Source organism: Barbatula barbatula, assembly GCF_947034865.1.
Source record: "Barbatula barbatula genome assembly, chromosome: 12".
Taxonomy (NCBI): Eukaryota; Metazoa; Chordata; class Actinopteri; order Cypriniformes; family Nemacheilidae; genus Barbatula; species Barbatula barbatula.
The window spans coordinates 14,753,406-14,777,296 of record NC_136775.1 but is presented as its reverse complement, the minus strand read 5'-3'; the positions used below and the strand labels follow the sequence as shown (position 1 = coordinate 14,777,296).

The following is a 23,891-nucleotide window of genomic DNA, read 5'->3' as shown; positions in this document are numbered from 1 at the left end:
AATGGGGGATGAGATCTTTTTGGTTACAAGCATTCTTCCAAATACCTTCCATTGTGTTTAGCAGAACAAAGAAATGTATACAGGTTTGGATCAATCTAAGTTTGGGCAGCATAACGTTTGTTTATTGTTGCCGATGGTCATATAGCATATTATAGCACCTTATATATAAGTAATGACAGAAACCTGTGTGTGCGTTATTCTGCATGGGGACAGTGTAGAATAAGGTCTTCAATTTTAAAATTCAGGGAAACAAAAGGAAAATAAAATATAAATTAACAAAATAAATAAAAATTAAGTGCATATTGAATATGGTCACCTGTTCGGATGTAATTGGCAAAACAAATTGCTGTTTTTTATTATTATTTACTTTTAGTGTCGGGAAGCTGGGATTCTCCGGTTTTCAAAAATGTTTCACATACTTTTATCAAGTGTGTTTTTTTTATTTTTATATCTCTGTGTGTAATATTGACAAGCTGTTTGATCTCACACCATCAAAACACATTCGGGTAGATTTAACAAAACTGAACACGTATTTGTCTGCATGTGTATATTTTCACACTTCTAAAGATAATAGAAGCTGGTTTTCACACCCCTGAAGAACAGGAAGATTCCAGGGTATTTTGGTGGTTGAAAGGAAGCTGTGCAGTTCGGCACAACGTGTTGCAGTGACAAAGACTTGTTAGTTTGAGAATAGCAGACAGAGAAATAGATCCTGAAACAAATACGGTGAGATTTACAAAATAGAATAGAAGAGAGAAGGTAACCGTGTTCCCTCCATTTAACATTTGCAAATTTCATTGTTTGTGTGGTCTTGTGGCTAGACTGTGGTGTGCGATGCTAGCAAAACCAAGGTCAGGAGATCGATTTCCAAGGAATGCATGCACTAATGAAAATATATAGCTTGAATGCACTTCAGGTCGCTTTGGATAAAACCTTCTGCTAAATGCATAAATGTAAATGTCATGGTATTCTCGAATCTTTATGTCTCCAGCTCGTCAATACTTTATACTTGCTCTTTGGAGATCTGATTCTCCTACCCGTGTTGTTTTTGTGTGAGGCAGCATAGGAGGTCCCCTCTTACACCCTCCACCCCCTCCGGTTCCCCTCATGGGCCAAAACACAGACGTCATCGATTTCTTCACAGACTGCTTTCAATCACATTGATCAAAACTTGACTACAGCACTGTCAGAACCTCACATAAGATTTAAACTTCACGACCTCTCTGAGGGAAAAGGTAACTACGGTTGTTTTTCTTGCTTATTGCATCATTGTGAAAGACATAATGGGTGGTTGTGCATCCTGAGATGATCTTGTGGTAGAGAATCAGAGCAAAGGTTTTTATTGGACAGGTAAGATCATAGGACTGTTATGAGTAGTTTGACTTGGCACTTAGATACTGGACTCTGGGTAGACATTATACGAAATACCCAGAGCAGAATTTTCTTGCTAATATGCTGCTTTATTATTTCTCAGATAAGTTTCAGTAAGGTATTAACTTTGTCAGAATTGTTGTACAGTAAACATACACCTCCAGTTGTTGACATACAGTAAGATGATAGGACTACAAAACAGTTGTTTCAAGCCAAATTTGGTCAGGTGTGAGTTTTATAAGAAATTCCTATTAATTAAATTAAATTTCTGAGCAAACACAAGAAGAAAGTACAATCAGTATTACAGTTTTATCTTTGTGGTTTGTACACCGTACATGCATTCGTACAGAAGTGATTTTGCAAGCCCAAGATTTGCAGTAAATGCGTCTTATGAATGTTATTAAGGGAGAAAGAATTTCAAAAAAGCAAAAAAATATGAGACAGAGAAAGAAGACATGCAGGCAGGATGTACATCTGAGCTGAATTAGAGTGAGCTCATTGTGTACGGCGTAGGGTTTAATAGTGCGCTTGGAGAGGAACGCCCAGGCCCTGCTCTTCTCATTCCAGCACCACTGTGTCATCCCCGTCCAGCACACAGACACATGCAGAGAGAGAGAGAGAGAGAGAGAGAGAGAGACCCCTAAAGCAGACAACAGGAAGAGCGGAACAGCATGAAAGAGAGGGAGGAAGAGAGGGATCATGGCTAGATTGAGAACAGGGCTCTTAGATTGAAGCACAAATGAGAGGGGCAATCAGAAAGGATGGGTAGAGGAAGGAAAGGATCTGGGCTGCTGGGTAAAAAGATACCACAAAGGAAAGCAGGTGATCTGCTGAGTTTGAAACCAATTCGAAGTGTTGAGACCAATTTTAAATTCTATAAATGAAGCATTAAACATAGATATAAATTCAAACATATAACGCTGGCAATAAACTAAATGTTTTAACTTAGAAAAAACTAAAACACTTTATAATATAAGATGCATTTTTAAGATTTTACACTAATAATATTTGTTTGGGAAGTTTGTAAAAAAATACCAGCATGAAACAGTAATATTCTAGCAACTGGGGCACCAGATTTTTCTTTGTTATTTTTATTTTACATCCAACTTGTAAATTAGCAGTCTATTTGTGTAATTTTACCTTTTTACGGAATTAAGAAAACACATTAAAATTCTGTAAAACTAAAAACAGTCATTTAAAAAAAATCTTTTTTCAGTGCATATTAACTCATACGTACAATGAATACATTTGTACAATAACTATTTTATTTCTGCGCGTTCTTAAAAAACGTTGCTTCACAATGCCACGGTAGAATTAAAAGATCCCAAAAGGTCCTAAAAAGATCACAAAAGGTTTATTGTTGTTCAAAAGGGTTCTTTAGACTATAACATTTTTTTTTCTTAAAGAATCATTTAGTGAATGGTTCTTTAAGGAACCAAAAACGTCTATGGAAATTTTCTATGACATCGCAGTGAAGAGCCTTTTGTACTCTGCCGACCTTCATTTTTAAAAGCGTAACCTCATATTTAGAAGCGTCTACTTTTTGTCAAAACAAATTAACAAACTGATATGAAAGAATTTGGAGAATGACAACATAGCAATGCTCAGTGACGGTTCTTATCATTTATACCAATAAAACAGATGAGAAATATATCTCTTAATACTTTGTTAAAATGTTCCAGTGACGAACTATCTTGCTGAAATGGTGTTTTAATCTCTAATGTCGCAGTCGATTGTTCATAATTAAATGCTTCAGTGTATTTTGTCCGTCCATTTTATCTATTTGCCGTAAGAAAGATTCAAAGCGTACTATCAGTGTGATAAAAATATTTACAGACACGTGGGGCGGAGCCTAAACCCATCCTCAGCCTGTTAAACTGAAGAACTCTCAGCGTAGTTTCTGTCCGGGAAGAAACAACTGGCCGGCCCTGAGCCAGCGTACTCTCTCTGTTTGTCTGTCTCTCCCTCCCTCGGTTCCTTACACCCTTTCTCTCTTAGCCAGCAGCGATGAGAGATGTATCCGTGCATAATTGGGGCTTTGTGGTAATCTGCGGCATGCTTGCTTGCCCTGAGGTATTCCAGGATAAGTCTCTCGCTGTTGTTCTCATTGACAGGCTCAGACTTTATGTGTGTCTTCAGTCTGTCACTGCCTGTTGTCAAAGTTGTTCACATGTCTCTCCCCTTACTGTTCTCACCTATTTCTCACCTGCCTTTAAAGGAAACGCTCGCTTGAAAAAAAACGTATGTCGTTGCAAACCTGTGTGACTGTCTTTTTTTGAACACAACAACGCATGGATATCCAGACCTCAAATGTGAAGTAGATCAAAAGATTTGTTAAAAAACCTCAGAAGCAAATAAAAATGACTTAACTGACATTGAACTTTCGTGATCTCTCCATTAGTAGATTGCGTTGTATGCACGCCTTTTATGAAAGTGGATTTAGTTCAGATATTCCCTTTTGTCTTCAACTGAGGAATTTGGGAAAACATGACCGTGTGTAAATAATAACAACGCAATTTAATTTTCATGAACTCAACCTTCAATGAGAACCCAGCTCCATCTCAGATTGATTTATTTGATCAGATTCTTATGAGTACCCACTCTACTTTCCCATCAGTCCTTGGGCCCGTGGCAACCCCACCTATCATCTTTTCTCTCTCTCTCTCTCTCTCTCTCTCTCTCTCTCTCTGAGCTGAGTGTGATTAAAGTGGTAAATCAGGGGCAGGTCCTGTGCTGTATTTACTTGGAGCGCCAGGCAGCTGCAAGCTGTTTGGCCTCTCTCTGTTTCTCCCGCTGTTTAGGCCCATTGCCATGGAGACCGCACCACCGTCTCCCAGCGGCTGGAACCGGGCCCCGGGCTGTTTTGGTTACATTCACACAAAGCAGAAAAAAAGAGAAACGTTTTTGCACCATCGCTGTAGTGTCTGCCCAAGTCAGTGTGGCGCAATGGCTAAAAGAGAGAAAACATGGTATTCAGATAGAGATGGTTGGTGAGAGAGTGCAGACTAAAAAACAGAAAGATGGTGAGAGGGTGGGTGTGGGGGGTGCAAGAAGCCAAGAGCATTACATCATTGCTGGAGTAGAGTCAGAAGGGAAGGATATGAGTCAGTGGGCTGACTGTGCCTGGCTCTCTTTCACTCTCTCGCTCCTCTTTCTCGCTCAAGTGGCAGTCAAGCCTCTTTCACTGAAGTGCATGTAGATCTAGATATATGTGCTTTTGAAGTTTAGACAGCTTTTATGAAACTTAAAGTTTAGTTTATAAATATCCTACTCAATTTGCTCATGAGATATCATGTAGATTATTTTAAAGATATCTTTAGGTACAGGTGTATAGTTATCTTTCCTGAGTACTTGCATTTAGATATTTAGCTATATTCTTTTAATAACCTAAAAAAGTTTGGAATCTACTCAAATTTAAGAAGAATGGCAAAATGTAATATTTTGCGTTTTGACACGTGTTCTTTCTCAATTCATTAAAAACATAGAATTTAAAACCTTCTTATGAATTTTCTGGAAATCATGATTATGTTACATTCTGTTCGTGTATAAATAAAATAACTCAAGCTCACTCATCATTTGCATAAAATTGAGCAAGTCTCAACTTTGTCAACTTTCACGCCATCTTCCTGTCGCCACCAGTCACTGTCGCTTGTGTCGCAGGATGCCGCTCGAGTCGCTCTGTCGATGGAGGTGTGAATGAAGCTTTAGAATTTTCTTACTGGGCCTCATTTATTGACCATAACAGTTTTCAAATTCACATAGAATCTTGTTTGCATATCTTTAATCAATCTAATGAGGCCACAACTGTATATTCTGTACTAAAATGCTTGTACCCTGAATTTATCACCATGAGATAGGTTTCACCCATTCACACCAAGAACAATATCTCTAAAGATAACTTACTTAAAATACTTAGTTTCTATATCGTTTGAGTGGGTGTAGTATGAATACATTTCGGACCTACTGCGTCCGCCATGTTTTATGGTCATGTGACCCTTATGCTCTTTGACCCATGACATTTTAACAACCTATACTTGAGCGTTTATAAAAACATAATTTAGCCTTTAAGTTTTCCGCTTTATGTATTTGATTTACTTTTGAAATTTGACCGTTGCTCAGCTCCCGTGACATCATGGCATAGAAAAGTGTCCATCCGATCCATACTCACGAATCTCTGCAGCAGTAGTAGACCATCAGGGTATTTCCTCGCCTACTGTTTTTTGCGTACTGAGGTTTCATACATACTATTCCTGAATCTTGCTCATTTTCGGACACAACATGAGTCATTGGAGCCTCGTCAAAGTCCATATACGGACGTCGTGCCACCCGGTGGCTCCATTTGCAAACACCTCTGGGCAGCTATTTACGTCAAAGCAAGTCCACAGTCTAATCTACTTGAATGGGGGAATGCAGATATGTCTAAAATCGCAGGCAATAATCATGATTAAACAGCATATTTCCGTTCAAAACTTAAACATGAATATATGTTTGCTAAGCTTAAATTGCCCTAAAAAACACCTTTTTAAGGTCGCACAGGCTGGCAAGCGCCGCACAAGAGCCCCACCCCAGAGAATTGCCAGTCTTTACTGATTTACTGGAAGGTGGGACTTCCTTCTGTAATGGCAGTGCCGCATCTTCTTAATATGAATATCTTTAGCCCCGCCCTCGAATCATTCCTCCTGACCGGAAGTGAAGAGATGACGTTTCGAGGGGGGAGGTGGTTAAAGTTTTTGATTAAAGATTACAAGTGGAAATCAATAAAAACAATAATGAAAAGCACGAATAAATGATTTATAAGAAAGACTGCAACACTGTGTAAAACAATAAGAATTATCATTTTTATTTTCATGCCAACTTTAATTTATTTTGATTGGCTGTCAGTGTCTTATTGTTCATCAGCTGTTTATGTTTTATAATAGAATTAAAATTATTTTTATATTATTTTTATATTTAAAACATTATCTTTATACATACTACACACTGAATGACTTGAAGCTGTGTAAGCAGGACAGAGATGTATTTGATGTCTGCTCTGGGACAGAGGAGAAAGAAAAAAGAAATAGAAAAGCAGGACTGATGTCTTGTTGGAGCGGACGGGCAGTGTGTGTAATGTGAGAGGGGAGGGTCAGGGTTGCATTGTGTGTGTGAGTGTGTGTGTGTGTGTGTGTGTGTGTCTCTGGGGGTCTCATTATCCCCTCTGTCATTTCATGCAAACTATACAGTACACCACATGCACATGCTCGCTGGATGCACACAGACAGCAGTATATGGAGGGGCACAGAAAGTTTTAATCTGTTCCTGTGCTAGTTTTGTTATTTGTTCTCTTCGTTCCAAACGCACACTCTTTTTCTTTCTCTAATGCTTTAAAGCAGGTGAGTGAGTTTGACAGTGGGACCTGCGCAGCGTCTAAAGCGTCTTTCTTCTCGCTGGTCAGGTTGAGCTCTTAATTAGGACTGTTTCCTGTTCGCTGAGTTTTAATGCGCAGCATGGCCGGCCCGTAGAGACTCTGTGTTTCTCTCTTTCCCGCTTACTTTCTCTCTTCACCTCAGTGAAGGCTGTGAAGGCCAAGGTTGTTTTTTCTTCAGAGCTAAGCTGTGCTGTTTTTTGCCTCAATAATGTAAATGTGACTCATTTTTTATCACGTTGAATAATCAGAGAAATACAATCGATTTAATTCAGAATCTAATTATTTTGGTGGAAAATGACTTTCTACGCTGGCATTATTAAGCTGGTGGCATTTTGTATTACTTTGTGAGAATCCCCCCAGAATGTAAACCCCTTGTAAAAGTTGTCCACATTGTCTCACTTTTTACTCACTTTTTACAACATTTTGCTAAATGCCCTTGCTGTTCGATTGGAGATTACGCAAAATGGACATACTATAGGCTACTATTGGGAAAATGGAGCAACCACACATACGTACACACATGGGCATGTATTTATGTTCATTTTAGAGATGTGAGGTTGTTAAGGGGTCTTAGCATGTGATGGATTGGAACGTTAGACACAAATGACAATATGTCAGAATGTTAATGACTGCATGGGTTTGCGAATCCGTGTGCGCCTGTACGTGTACACAGCAATCACGCAGTGTAAATGCCGCTATTTAGGCCAGATAAATACAGGTATTTGTTCAGGTGGGGACCCTCTCTTTTCCCTTTCAGCTGTCCGTCAGCTTTCCAATCAGACCCAAATAATGCTTGTCATCTGAGGCTAAAGGTTATTCAGACAGGCCTTGTTGCTCTGCGCTGTATGGTGGTCCGGACCTGCGAGGTAGCTGAGCTATGATGAAATTACTGAGTGCTATATCTCACACGTTCTAGACAAATAACAGAAAGTGTTGCACTGGCAGCTTTGTGCCAACATGAAGAGGAAGTTGTGTGTTTGGTGGATTGAAACTGCCACATGTGTCACACCTGAGGTGCTGATGTGCGTATCGCTTGTGCGAGAGGATATAAAAAGGGGATTTTTGTGTTCTTAAAAGAATAGTTCACAAACAAATAAAAAACAAAAAAGGCATTCTTCCAAGTATGTTCCTTAAAGCTAAACTTTCTCTTGAAAGAGAGATTTATAGCAAACTGACGCGTCAAGTTCATTCTGGCGTTCCTTTTCTTTTTCCACATTTTATTGAAGCACAAAGGATTTGATCAGCTTAAAGGACAGTTCACGCTACAATAAAAATTCTGTCATCATTTTCTCACCTTCAAGTTGTTCTTCATCTGTATAATTGTAGTTGTTCTGTCCAACACAGAGAAAGATATTTGAAAGAATGCTTGTACCAAACAGTTCTTGGCCCCCATTGACTAGTAGGAACAACAGTTGACAATGGTACTCCAAAAGTGATAATTGTGGCCAAGAACTGTTTGGTTACAAGCATTCTTCCAAATATTTTTCTCTGTGTTCAACAGAACAACACACAGATTTGCCACAACTTGAGGATGAGTAAATGATGACAGATTTCTTTTTTTTGGGCTGAACTTTTCCTTTAAGATGGGAACTGAAATTGTGTGGTACAGATATGAGTTACTAATAATGGCACACGGTTGACGTCAGTTGCAAAATGAAACTTTCATGTGTGAAAATAAGTTAATCTCGGTTTTCCATTTTCTTTTTCTTTCTCTTCCTTTAGGCCAGTGCCTGGTTCACTTTCCTCTTTATTGCACCTGAGGAACCGACAGCGACAGCCTCTACCAGCATCCATGCCTGGCACACTGCCTGACCCCACTATGCAAGGATCGTCTGCTGTTCTTATGCCTGTGAGATCATAAATACACCAGCACCCACAAACACGCACAATGCATTTACAGTTCCCAGTAAACGACTCTTGTGCGAAGCACATTAGTATGCACAGACGTGCGCAAAATCATCTTTTAAAACCCAGTTTGTCTGGTTTTCTCAGAAGTCTGCTATCAATTAATGCCTTTCCCAGTGTTGTACCCCATATCAGAGTCTGTTTTATCAGGAAAGCCATCAGCAGAGGTGTAATTTTCTACCAAAGCTCGATCTGTTTTAATTCTATTTAAGAAATGTCAATAAAGGACCGAGTGCAGGCAGAGGAAGGAGTGTGTGTGTGTTCGCCAGAGCTGCCCGTATCGTGGTTCTAATGACACAACACATGTTCTCATTGTAACATAAGCCAGCCCATGTCGGCTATGGAAGTAAAAGCACAGAGTTGATTAAATTAAAACGGGACGTTTTTTTGTAGTCCCGATTGACGTCCCAGGAAAGGGGTGCAGCGTGGGGTGATATTTTTAAACCAAATATTCCTCCAATAATTACTGTGGACTGCTGTGCTTTCACTCTGCTTTAGGTCATCAGGGGTTTGGAAGGGGGTTCAGATGTAGATCTCGGAGGTCTTGGGTTTTTGGTAACAGGACTCTCTCTCAATCTCTTTCGCTCAACCATTTATTTTACTTTTAGGTGAAACTTTTAGGTGGTGCATGTACAGCACATCTTTGGAACACACTTCTATGTAAACATGAAGTTGAAACTGAATTTGAGTCTTTTGTTCACATGTAATTGGGACTTTCTGAATGCAAAGATACACTGACAAAGCAGCACAGATCATAACCGTAGATTTGCTGTTTAGTCTTGTTTTTTTTACACTTCTGCAGCTTCCTTGTCTGTGACTGCTGAAAAGATTTAAATGGATTTTTTTAGGAATATTAATACTATGTGTATTTATATCTATTCTAAAGGACACACACACACAACAAAGTACACAATTTGCCAGATTAAAGTTGTGTTTCATGCTTTCATGTGGTTTTGCATGAGCGTAACATTTATTTTTGTGGCCACAGATGGAACGGCAAATGTCTATGGGCTCGAACATGATGGGTATGCAGGGCCCCACCCACAACAGCTCTTGCCCCTCCCCCCACGTCCCCCCCATGCACTCAGAGGCAAAACTGGTGAGTTACACACACCTGCATATTTTCCTGCTTGTGTGATTTCATTTGGGTTCATTTTTCTTCCGTTGTTGTGATGAAACCAGTTATCCGTATTTAGCCCAAAAATACTTTAACCTCTCTTTTTGTCGATAAAAAACATATGGACACACGTGCAATTTGTTTTTCTTGTTCTGCTCTGTATGCCAGCTTGTCTGATGTATATCTTGATGCTCCTTGCACACACTTGTGCTGCTTGTTAGCACTAGTTCAGCATGCAGTGATCTCATCAAAAACAAAGCATCCAGTCAGAGCACACGGAGAACGAGAGAAAGAAGAAGAGCCCAAAACACAAACTGACGGCGAGCAAGACTTCTGAAGCCATTTGATAGCTTTTTGTGTGCATTAAAACATGGCATGCCAATACTTTTTTTGTATGATTTGAATTTACGGCCCATGTCCCCATATTGCATTGAAAAAAGCATCCATAACGTTCTGTAAAATAAAATTCAGACAAAAGGACGACTAATAAAGAGCATTTTGTGGGTCAACATGTTTAGGGCTGTTACATCCATCTGCCTGGATTTATTTTGTTCCCATAGAGCCCATGTAACCATGTGCCTGCTTAAGCGTTTTATTTAAACTTCAAGAGGATCAGAAAGACAGATTCTGGAATTAGGTTATAATCCACTAATTACACCCCATAATAATCTGCAATTTGTGGATTTGGAAAGCGTACTCAGAAGGGGTTTGTTGAGAAAAGGGAAAGAAAGAAGCAGGGTGCAACGGTGAACGGTGAAAAACAATAAAAGACAGAAAGAGAGAGCAAGAGAGCGTCAAAGCATGAGTGATGATTCTGATGGCGGGAAGAGCGCTCGAAGAGCACTTAACTCTCTCTTCTTCTCTCTGGCCTGCTGGAGATTGATCGCCCTGTGTATTTTTTAATCCTTTCGTTCGTTCCCATGGTAACGGGCAGGGGAGCATAATATTACTTTAATGTGCGGTCTTATCTGTCCCTTGGCTGGACTCCAGACACATCCCCCCACTCCCTCTCTCGGCCCTGATTGTAATTGAATTATAAATTCTTTTTTTTGGCTCAGACACATGAAACCGTTCGTATTAGGCTTTCAAAGAGTCCCTAAAACACTCGTATAGGAAGAATTTAACATGGGACACCCTGCCTTTGGATCTTGGCTAATTGAATTATGCGTAAGAATGCAAGTATGTAACGACACATTATTGCTATGAACGAGATGTAAAATGTATCAAAGCTGCCAACTTCATGCAAAAATTTCATTACCTGAGATGTTGATCTTTATTTTAGTTTTTTTTCTTTTGTTGTATATCGTGGCCATAATCCGGGTCAGATAATGGCAACGGTTGTTATCAAGTGACCTGTTCTGGGGTGATCGGAGCCATGTGTCCCCCACACGGCCCAGCCCTGCCTAACACAACCCCAGTGTAGAGATCCAGCCCTAATCTCATTATATAGATATGTTGACTTACTCCAAATGGGAAATATCTCCCCCAGTGTAACCTCATACCCAACCCTCACGAGACCTGGAGAGCCGAACTAGAGAACATAAGGAAAGCAGAGAGAGGAAAGTGCAGCACTGTGGATGTGAAAACGAGAGTGTATATAGGAGATAGTGTGTGTTGGATCTGTGTGTGTGTGTGTGCTCTTTGGCCAATGAAGCCAAATTGATTTTGTGGTGGGCCAGGGGGTCTCTGCTTAAAAAAATCTGCTAAAAGTGCTTTTGTTCTCACGGGACTGCTGTCGGACCATCACACACACACACAGAGAGAGAGAGCAGCATGGCAGAGTGCCTCGCTGTCTTCAGACTTTGTGGTTAAGGTGTCATTTATCTCACGCCAGATGTGGATGAGCAGCCTCTTGTGTTTGTGGCTGTTTTCCTCATGGACCGAGCAGCAGAATATTTATTATTAATGAAGTCACTGATTATACGTTTCAGATATCCAGTTGTTCGATGTGTTGGGCAGATGTAACCTAGCTGCTCAGAGGTGGGAGTAAATACAATGCTCTCTATTTGTTTCCATTCGGACGTATTCTTATAGACAACAAACTATTTATCTCATGTTACCGAGCGATTGTATGCTGGTCTTTTTTATCACGGCTCACTTGATCTGCTCTTAAGAGTTGAAAGTTCTTGTGTCTGTGGAAAAGGAAGTCCAAACATGCTGTTATCAGGGAGAGGAAAAGGCCAGTGGATGTGCCAGCTGAACCTTGTCAAACACAATGCGGATCCACTTTCTCTTCCACCAGTGTTTTGGCATGTTCCAGGTTTTAAAGTCCCTATGAGGTTTTGGAGTCACATAAATATAGCATTTCTATGGGATTTGAGATTACAAATACTCTTCAAATATTGCCATCTGAATTCTTGGTTAGGGCTATAAATTTGTTATATAAATCTGTATAGTTTGTGAAATAGAAAAAGAGAGTATACTCAGAAAAAAAGATCTTGTTTTTGTGTTAAAATACACAACACTGCCAGAAATAATGTGATCATCCAGGGGTTTACAAAGGTCTCATACCAGTGATGTAAATTTGAATGCTACAGCGTACAATGTAGACAATGGTGCGCCTTCAAATTTGTGGAAATGAAGTTAGAGGAGGACAGTTCCTGCATGATAATAACCCTGACGTACACCCCTAAAAAATGATGTACAGTGTCTGGTCGTAAAGAAGTAACAAAAATCATAAAAAAGTCAAACAGGAACATATATTTGCTTCCTTAGGAATCTATTTGGGGGGGGATCTAGCCCTAAAAAACTGAGCATCCAAGTTTTTTTTCACCCATTCATATGATTTTAATCTTCGACATGGCAAAAATAGTCAATATTAAAGACATCGAGATTACATTTTCTCTTTTCATTTTATTGGATAATTTTATGTGGAAAATCACAAAAAATTACTTTACATGGATTTTTGCTGACTGGATCACAAATATTTAGTTTGCATACGTTTATTTGTACAACGTATAGGTCCAAGTTACTTCATTCAGACAGATTGTTAAAAATGTTTTGGACTTCAATAAAACTAGATATTGCTGTCCAAACACACTGTGATGTATTTTGCATTGGTTCATTGGTTTTCATTGGTTTTGCATTGCTTTATTGACAGATTCTTTTGTACTTCTTTAAAGTCTCCTTAAATATATAATGTCTATAGATTTTTTGCAATCACAAAAAAACTTGATAGATTTTCTGGAATGCTTTATATATACTTCCTTCACGCAAGTTCTCTTTATGTTAAAATGTTCGTTTCATGAGTCATTCAAGTTAAAAATAATCTGTAGTTCTTTGTTTTATCGATGGTAATTATCTATTGTTTACATTGTTACCAAGGATGATAAATGTGTCACTAAGCGTCAGGCTAGGTGGTAAGATTTTTACGAGGTAAACAATACTATATGTTCTTGCTCTGTTTGTCCGGGGGCCCTTAAGCTGGCACACGCCGTGCAGATGACATAATCCTTGGCATGCTGTAAATGTACTCTTTTTCTTTTTTTACTTGAGGAGTGAAAAAAAGAAACCTTTCTTAAAGAAACATTTCACGGAACGATACGGCTATCAAAGTGATGTGAAGTTTTTTTGCGAGCGCTGGAATTCAGCCTAATGTAATCGAACTCTCATTCATTTACAGATAAACTCTAAAGTGTTTACTTCAGATGCAGACAAACTTACCTAAACTTACTTTTTGTTGAAGTTATTTATTAAAAATCATCTATTTTTAAAAACACGTGAGCCTGTTCTATACTCAAATAAATGTTGTGCTGGGTCACACATTATGTAAAAAATTACATTATACTGCAAAGTCGAACTTTGCTGTAACTTGCTTTCAGGTGTCAATTGTAATTTCAGTCTCTTTAACAAGCCAATATTCTATTTCAGTCTTATTAAAATAATTTCTGTATGTCCTTTTTAGTCTTTCTGAAGTTCAAAGTCAGGTGCTAGAGGTAGGCCATGCCGGTGAGACACCTGCCTCGGGTCGTGTCTCCCTGTCTGCAACACAAGAATCTAAATCCATGTTTTGTAAGTGACATCTGTATCAATGGTGGCATTGTCGGAGGATGATGTCATAGAAAGCTTATGAGCTAACACACAGCTGAAACAAGCAACAGCGCAGCTCGGGCTGAACACTCAGCTTACATACAAAGAGACAGAGTGGTGAAAACGTCATGATTTTGTGTTTAGTCTATATTTAAATGATTGACTTTACCATTTACTCAGATCATAATATGGACATTTCTTAAACCTCATAAAACAATTGTGTAATAGTAAAAAAATGAGAATATTTGCAAAGAACCACTTTAGGAAAAGTAAAGTGATATTAAATTTGGAACGCCTCCTGGAATCTAACATTGTAATATTTGCGTTTTCAATTCCATGTGGACTTCATGCTTACATCTGTTTGGATACTGAAATGTCGTTGGTCTTGGGGTTTTCTTTGAGCACCTTTCTTCACCCAAAAAGGATAAATCTGTCATCATTTACTCACCCTCAAGTTGTTCCAAACCTGTTGAACACAAAAGATGTTTTGAAGAACGTGAAAAAGCAAACAGTACTGGGGCATCATTGGCCAACAAAGTATTGTTTTCCCCCGAAAGTCAATAGTGTTTACAACATACCTCCTGAAATCTTTCAGTTTTTGCCGTAGAACAACAAAATGTATACAGGTCTGGAACAACCTGAGGGTAAGTAAATTAGGACCGAATTTAAATTTTTGGGTGAACTGTCCATTCCAGTAAATGCACTAAATCTACCCAATCGTTACAGTTTTAATTTCACACTTTTTCGTGTACCTAAAAAACAGATTAAAAAAGGGACAGAATTCACTTCTAGCACTATTGTGTATACAGTCAGCCCCAGAAAAAAAGGGATTATCCAGTTAAAGCAATAGGCTTACAATTTACGATTGTTTTGCGGGGGGATGGAGAACATACAGGATTCAATTGTCTTCTAAAGTCAGTGTGTTGTTATAGCTGCAATAGTGGGCACCCAGCTTTTTGGGCACGGCTCAGAGGTCACAAAAGCATCCATACACTTATGAAGCTTAAATCTCTTAAGGTTTCTACTCAGTTTTATGCCCTGTCTGTGCCCTTACAAGCAGGAAAATCCAAAGTTCTACGTCCTCGGTACAGTATATTGGATGAAGCTGATGTTAACTGATGTTAACTGTTTAATATCAACAATTTAAGGGTGACGAACAAAAAACGTACACATACCTGTGGTCTAATATTCCACGCTAGTTTAACCGTAGCTTGTCGCATTGCTTCTTTTTTAGCTAAACGCCAAATTTAGATTAGCTGTTGGGACTATAGTTCCCCATCGAGGGGCCGAAATACTTCTGTTTCTCTAAATACAGCACAGTACTGAAGACATTAACTTGTCTGTCTGTTTCTCTTTGAAGTGAAGGACTCGGCGCAATCAGCTTTGTTTTCACAACTGTTTGACCTTGAAATCTTTCAAATGGTGTTTGTGTGTAAAATGCGCCCCTGTAAGTAATACAGGTTGATTTGGAAAGCCAGTGCCTCTTTAATTTCATGCTGCGCTGTATTTACATGGGAAAGTGATGGATGTTTGTGTCGACGGTCTCACTCGAGTTGATTAGCTTGTCCTCTGAGCTGATTGTTTCTGCTTTTGTTAGGTGATCCTGATTGGGCTCTCCAGCTATTACCTAGACTGCCATTAAGGACTACCTTTATATGGAGTAAATATCTCTCAAACCCCAGGCTATAGGGAAGGAGAGTTCTGTTTCAATGTGGCTTTGGGATTTTAGGAGCAAGTGCCTGTAGAGACAACATGAGATTGTATTTAATACTTTTTTAGTACTTAAAGGGATGGGTCACACCCACTTAAAATAAAACTTCTGCCATCATTTATTTAAGCTCATGTGGTTTGAAGATTACTGTATATGACTCTTTCTTCTACGGAACACAAAAGAAGATATTTTAAAAATGTCTCAGTGATTTTGTTCCTATTTAATGGAAGTCAGTGGGGGGGCCAATATTGTTTGGTTACCAACATCTTCTTTTGTGTTCTGCAGAAGAAAGTAAGTCATACAGGTTTGGAATGACACGAGGGTGAGTAAAGGATGACCGAATTGTCCTTTTTGGGTGGACTATCTCTTTCAAACTTATTTTACTCTTTTTATTAACATCTCTTGTCGTTTTTTACACTTTTCGTAATCAATGCTTTGCTCACCTGACACAAAAAAAACATCTGTTTGTATTTCATTTTTTGTTTGAACCTCCTCTAAGACACAGCGATGACAAATAACACCAACAGTAAAGATAGTGTACCAGCTTTGATAATCTCAGGGCAACACACACAATTTATAAAAGATTTTGTCAGATGCAGATGTGGCAGCTTAGTTGCTTGGGACATACAGTAATAAATCAAGTATTCAACTTTATGCTTTAAGTATAGCTTTGAGTATACTTCTGTTAACCTAAAAATAAGAACATATACTCTGTCTACTTTTTTATACTAGTTATGTACTCGATTAGCTCTGTAAAATAATTTTAAAGTAAAATATTTTACGTTCATTTTATTTTACAGATTTTCGTATAATGTAAAATATGAATTTTAAATAAGGTAAAAACCCATTAAAGAAAAACATCAGCTTACGTGAAAAATATATTTACAGTGTTTTTCTGGTGCCCCAGCTGCCAGAAAATGACACTTTTTTATGGATTGTTTTTACCTAAAAGTACACTTTTAGAAACTAAAAAGTGGGCCTATTTAGCTCTGAGTATCGTAAATTGGTACTCTTGCAATTTTAGTAGTACTTATCACTTAAAGTGTACAAAAAATGTACTTCACCTTTGTTTAAGTAGAGTCATTAAAATAAGAATTTCTGTAAGGGTGCTCCTGCACTAATATAGTGCGATGGCAGGATCACCCTTACAAAAATGTGTATTTACATACTTATTCTGTATTACATACAGTATATGATACAATGTATGTAATATAGTTTTATCCAAATGACTTGCAGTGCATTGTACCTATAAACTCCCTTTTTTATCAGTATGTGTGTTTGCTGGGTTCGAACCCACAACCTGTGCACTTCTAAACTATTGCTCTGCCAATTAGGCTTCAGAAACAAATACTAGATACATCACGAATAAGATTTTCTATGTTACAGAACGCACTGTAAAGCCAAATTAAATTGGTTCCAAATGATTAGGCTGGCAAGTTGTGCCAGCATGGCAAATAGTGAAGTCTGACTGCATTGCTCCCACCCAGCACATTGCCTCTCTCTGCTCAGAAGCCCTCCCATAAGAAATCAGTTAAGTGGTCCCTAGCTCACAGCCGCTGGCAGGGTCTCGTTTAAGGGGGTGAGAAGGGAGTGGGGGTAGGGGTATGGGCTCTTAAAAATGAGCTAATGGGGGGTTGGTGCGGTGAAGGGAACAGGCATGCGCAGCGGGGGCAAGACCCTTATTGAGTCTGGCATGAACGTTCTGGGGAAATGGGAGAAATAGATGGGCGTCTCGTACCTTGGAGCCCACAGAGAGCAGGAACCAGTGCCAGGAAAATTACAGCTCAGATTTATGCAATGAGAGAAAGCGAACATAAAGCACAGTACAGGACTCGAGAGTTAGAGGTAGAGACGTTGAATCTATGAGACTCTGGTGCAGGATACTTTATACCTCTGATTTAAGCGTTTCTCTCTGGTGGGTAGAGCGTATAAAACAGTCATGACTTGTGCAGATGGTAGAAACGGATAAAGCCAACGTGTTATGTATTTGTAAGGTATCTGCGATGATGAAGAATTTCCCTCCAATTGTTTGAGTTATTAACAGCAATTATTAATTCACATTAAGATTAATTTGATCAACATGTATTTGATTTCATTGCATTTTTTTTAAACGGATGCCCTCACAAATGATACAGCTTCTAACAATACGTTTTTACTGTTGGGTTGGATCATGTTGAATATGATGGAAACTGTGTTTATTGGCTTTTACGGTAATGTGCAAAAAACATACTTGTCAAACCAAAATATGGAGTAAATCAATAAAAAAAGATATGATTGCAAATAACACACAGCTAATGTATTTTACTACAGAGAATCAACTCTAACGTTCAAAGATCTTCTAAACAGTAGGTTTATAGAAATTTACTTCTTGGATGTTGAAAGAGCAGAGACATGTTTCACAGTTTGTCGAGTAGTTTTTACAGAGAGATGAAAGAGAAGGGAGAAGAAGAGATTGACAGAGAGTATTAGACAGGTAGAGTCATTGATATGGGTTGGAGTGAGTTTAGTTGGCAGTAAGTCTAGCAGACACCAGACACACACACACACACACACACACACACACACACACACATACACGATCCTACTCCACTTCTACCCAGGGGCTTCCTCCTGCCTCTGACCTCATTGAGTTTGATTTACTCTTTCAGCAGCAGGTGTGGCGCTCCCTCTGTCTTTACACTCTTTTATTGATATGAAGTCATCGCTCTGTCTGAGGAAAGTTGAATCTGTTGTCAAGATGCACCTTGATGGACTGATGATGATATCACTCAAAACACGAGCACATAGAAAGAGGCAATTCATAAATACCATTAATGTGCAATTACCCATCATGCCCCCTGCTTTATAATAGACATTAGTGAGAGAAATTCGAGGTCAGAAAGGACAGGCTAAAGATCAGCAATGAAACGGTGAAGGATTTCAAACGACTGCAGACGGACAGACATTGCTGTGCAGATATCATGTGAATGAAACCTGATAGATCATCGTCTGTGCTCCATTGATCTATATAACGTTTTATATTGCCTAAAATACTTGAAGATTGATTTGTAGTAGCAAAGGAAGAAGAGAGTTTTGGATTATTTAAGGACTTTAAGACTTTAAACAGCATTTTGCAGCTTGTTGTTTTAAAAAACTGAGACATGGTGCCCAATACCTTGCAATAGGAATATGCAACCTTAATGACCGATAGGACAGTTTACCAAAAAATCATTTACTCACCCTCGTGTCATTCCAAATCTGTGTGTGACCAAAGAAGATATTTTGAAGAACATTGATAACAAAACAACACTGACCCCCATTGACTTACATTGAATGGACACAAAACCACAGAGACATTCCTCGAAATATCTTAGAAAAAAGATATCACAGAAAAAAGAGTCATACACAGGTTTTAAATGACATGCAAGAGAATAAATGATAACAGAATTTTGGGTGAACTATCCCAACCCCCAATCTTTAACATTCGGTCACGTTCTTGGTATAACGGATGTGACTACAGGTGCTTCACACACACTTGTAAATCACTTTAGGAATCACGTGCCTCCGAAGGACAGATTCTCAGCAGGCCAACACTTGTGTTACAGTAATGACTGTTTTCCTCTGGTTTTGCAGTGCCAGCGTGTGAGACAGCACTATCATTACAGGCTAATGGAGCTGCTGCTTCAGCTCGAAGGGCTCAGTTTTAATGTCTGTTTACACCTCATTAGCAAGGGCAGATGAGACAGTCTCAGTGACACACATCAGCCAAGATCTGGCTCTCAACTATCGTCATAAGAGATTATGCACACGTAACATATATAGGTTACGTTACAAGCCCTTCTGCAGTTCTACCTGCTGGATTTGAAGAGAAAGTTCTCCTTTAATGTGAGAGCGTCGGATTAGGGTGAGAATGCTTGTTTCTTGTTCCTTTCGCCTGTTTTATTGTAAGTACGGTTTTATGGTGGAACACTGTGTAACGTGTAAATAACCTCAGATCCGTCGTTGTTTAACAATGGCAGTCTGAACATTCTGGTTTTGATTAGTCTGATTCGCAGTGATTTATGGCTTTGGGTTTATTTTGGGATTCTGCCAACAGCGGAGCAGGTTTAAGCTGTTTGATGGATGTCACCAAAAGCTTCTAGAAGGAAACGTCTCGTTGATAAATAAGCGGCTCTGATTTCATCGGTCCCTTTGTAGCTCATTTCACCTCTATATCCTATATTTTGCTATTCATTGTGTCTTTTTGAATAATAATATTTAGTCACAGATAGCTTGTGTATTGCAGCCAATGCTGAGTATCGTTTTTACAAGGTATCTGTCGAGCGTGTACTTCCTGCTTGGTGCCGTCTCGCTCAGCTTGTTGTGGTGTACATGCTCATTTGGCCCCTGACCCCGTGCGGCACTCTGGGACCCTGCTCAGAGCCAGACTGATTACATTAGAACACTGATAGCGGGCGATCTCTGTATGCCCCGCGAATGATGGATGGATGATTCTTCCTGTAGAAGAGAGCGAGAGATGCTCCACCGCCCCCTCCTCTTTTCCTCACTCTGTCGACAGTTGGCTCACCGCCAGGCCGAGCCCAACTGTAGTTTAAGATGAAAGGCCCCTGTGCCTGTCCTTTGGCTCAGTCAGTGCGCCACGGCCCCAGACGCTGGCATTCCACCGCGTGGGAACTCGACACAATCTGGCCCGACGGCGAGGGAGGGAGAGATAGGTGCACAGCTGTCCAGGTCCAATCAAAGTGAGGGCAGCGTTGATTGACAGGTGGCACAATCAGTCAGAGGTGTTTCTGTGCACTGTGACCCCAGTATGTCAAGTATGTTAATGGATGAAAGATGGTGTCTCAGCTCTTGTGATTCTGATGCACTCCACCTTTATACACACATGAGACCCTAATACTACTGATGCTTAGATAGAGAGGACGGTTAGATGTGTGCATGGCTGTCGGATTGCTACAGCTGGTTGAGAAATGTATGTTTGTATTTTTGAGACTTTTTTTCTTTATTTTGTTGATTTAAGCTGTTTTAACACTTTAACACTTCCAGTTTTAGTTGACAATTAATTGTATAATTTAGCTATTAAAACAATATTGTTCTGATGAGAAATGTGCAATTTAGCGTTTGATCCAATCTTTTGAACTCATTTTATAATTCAGGAACATTCCACTTGTTTTTATTGTGAATTTGAGTCGATCAAAGCAATCGTACATATACAGTTGCCCCCAAAATTATATTACTTATTTACTGTAATTGCATTAGATTCAAAACTTGTTGCGCCTATACAAGCAAATAACTAACTTGACTTGTTCTCATTATTACAATTACTTTAAACAAACTGACACCAAAATATTTTTGTGTATGTACAGTATGAAGTCAATTCCTCTTCTGGTCAAATATAGTGTTTAGCTGTCCTTCCGAAACCTTATGTCCAAATTCTTTGCTTTTCAGGAAATTGCAAATTTGCAAAACCCACTGACAAATGAAAAGGGTGATTAATAATCATGAATAATGGGAAACATAAATATCACAAAATCTGGAGATTTCAGAAGTAAAGCAGCGATACCCCATAAGAAAGAAAAATCTCAACTGAGAGCAAATAAAAGTTGTTAAGAAGAAAAAGACTTGAATCTCACAAATGCCTCCATTATAGTTTAGAAAAGGTATGAACAATCTTACAAGTTTGCAATCAGAAGACAATATTATTCTAGATATTACTATGAACTTAAACATTACTCATTAGTTCTAGTATTTTACCCAGTTTTCCTCCGGGAGCCTACTACAAATATCATATTAAATACCATATATGATATAGTATATTAAACTATACAAATAGCCTACTGTATAAAAAGGTCATGGGTTGTTATTGCAGACAGTATTGGCAGAGGTTTGAGTTTCAGACTAAGCTGCAGATGGTTGGTGAATAATGCCCGTTAAGGGCAGCTGTATACGGGTGGGTTGGTTGGTTAGTGCTCATGTATTTGGCAGGGTCAGGGAGGAACAGCATGAATTTGCTTGGTTTGGACAGTTGAAGAAACAGAAACTTCTCAAATCAATTTGGGTTTGTTTTGGTAAATAGCAACTTGGATGACTTGAATAAAGGAATCTTTAAAGACAGACATCTCCAGGCTGTAAATGCATATTCGTTTTCTTTTACTATATATTTACAAAACTAAACACAGTTAGGTTTTTATTAAGGATGAGAGGGATGCTTGCTGTTGTGCTCCTGAAACTCCAACACATTTCTTATAAAGTCTCTCTACCTGCTCCGCACTTGTGGAAACATATAGCGTAGACTCAACACTCTCTAAAAATATTCCTGTCAGATTTTTAAAGCCCTGCTTTATGTCTGTCTGTGAAAGCCAAAATGAATGGACACAGACATATAAGTATATATGCACATGCTTATGTACTTTTTCATTTTTTTCTTTTTGTCTACATGTGCTGTCAACAGATCAAACCGGCGGACATTTTGGCAGCGTGTATGTTTATACTTGTGGCTTTTTTCAGACCCCTAAGTTGTCTTATTGAGCAGCCCAGAAAAACATCTTTGTGAGAGAGAGGGCAGTCGGGTAAACACATTCTGAACACAGACGCACTTTGAGCGTCTCCAAAGTCACAGAGTCCAGGAGCAGTTGTGGGTGAAAGCTCAAGTAGACCACACGGTTGAAGCAACAGTGTGTAGGTCGAAAGGGAAATGGGCAAATGGTGGGTGAGAGGCTTCGGGGGCCTCCCGTTGCCAGAGCTTTACCACGTTGGCCTCTCTTTTCAGTTCAAGTTCTTAGACAGTGACGACAGATAGTGGAACAGTTTGTGTTTGGGTGTGTGTGTGAAAGGGTAAATGGAAGTGACTGGATTTGCTCGGACATTCATACATGTCACAAATGGGGCGAACATTTGATCTATGGGAATAAATATGGTAGTGACGCACATGATGATTGAAAAGACAAAACATCCTTAAAACAAGATGGATTTACTTTGTCTAGCATGTTTTTTTTGGTCTTGTCTTAACCATGAATCTAACTAGATTTTGTTAGAAGTTAGCTTAACGCAGGGTATTCCAAATTGATCTCCCAGTAGGGTATAGGAAAAATAAATCTAGCTGTATTGATGAAAATGAATGAATTCATTGATTTTCATTTTGGCTGGGAAAAAAGACAAAAAAACTAATCGTTATATATATAAATATATATATATATAACGATACGTTTTTTTGTCTTTTTTATATATATACACAGTACAGTATATATATATATATATTATGTTTTTTAAATCATTTTTGCGGGTGCTGATCCAAAAGTTTTTTTTGCAGCTGGCCGAGTAAATTGAGCCATCTCACATGGAAAATGTGAAACATGCTGGTCATTACATTAATATATACTTTCCCCCATTTTCTACTCAGAGACTGAAAGCCGCTCTCGCCCACCATCCAGGGGGCATGTCAAATGGCAGCATGAACTCCATGGGTCACATGATGGAGATGATGTCATCACGGCAAGAGCAGAGCAGTCACCACCACATGCACCCTCACCAGCACATGCAGGGCCCACCTCACGGATACCCACACCATGCCCACCATCATCACCCCAGCCATGCACAGAGCGGCCATCACCACCCACAGAGCCACGGGCACCACAACTCCCACCCGCCCCACCTTCATCCAGCACACGGACATCAGACCTCTCCACACCAATCCATGCACTCCGCTTCACAGGTACTGAAATGGGTTGAGATGCCATGAGGGTAATATTTGGGCTGAATGAAGTAGAGTACAAGTGATGTGGAGATTGATGTAGTTGGGTTAAGACATGGCAATTTCTGAGCATCCAACTGAAAGTGAAAAAAAAGTCTACCTTTTAAGGATAATGTTATGCATCCACTTAGAATTCAGCGCAGGTTTCGACCGGGGCACTCCGAAACGTGCGACTGAATCCATCTTTTTGTGATTCACAAATTCTGACCCCAAGGTATTATTAAGCCAAAGAAGGGTGCCTGTATACATACAAACCATCAAAGCCACGCATTTTCCATCGTCCTCCAGAAACCTGTAATGATCTAAAGACGGCAAACACAGCCAACTGCCAAGCATATGTCAAAGAAGCTTTTTGTGGACCTTATGCGTTGGTAATGGCCCTGTTTCTCAGGGTGTCGCGGAGCATTGGTTTGAGTGGACGTGCGTGGTGGAAAACTGGGCCCTGACACCTCTTTATGAGGGTGGGGCAGCCTGTAAATCACACTGCTGTTTCTCACACCCATACGTCCATCATAGGGCCGCGTGGCCACGTGTACAAGGCACATGTTGTTTTAAAGAAAACTCCCAGACGGGAAGTTGGAGAGGTCCAAGCGTGGGGTGCACTGATTGGTCTGAGAAGAGA

At 39.4% G+C, this 23,891-nt stretch overlaps 1 protein-coding gene across 1 annotated transcript in view; it reads left to right on the top strand.

The window, feature by feature from the left end:
- The window catches only part of creb5b (cAMP responsive element binding protein 5b), a 50,704-nt gene that overhangs the window by 19,270 nt on the left and 7,543 nt on the right, over positions 1-23,891 (top strand). The window contains exons 6-8 of the mRNA XM_079470438.1: positions 8,501-8,627; positions 9,672-9,782; positions 22,919-23,230. Of these exons, the coding sequence (XP_079326564.1) occupies positions 8,501-8,627; positions 9,672-9,782; positions 22,919-23,230 (550 nt within the window). The remainder of the gene's footprint in view (positions 1-8,500; positions 8,628-9,671; positions 9,783-22,918; positions 23,231-23,891) is intronic.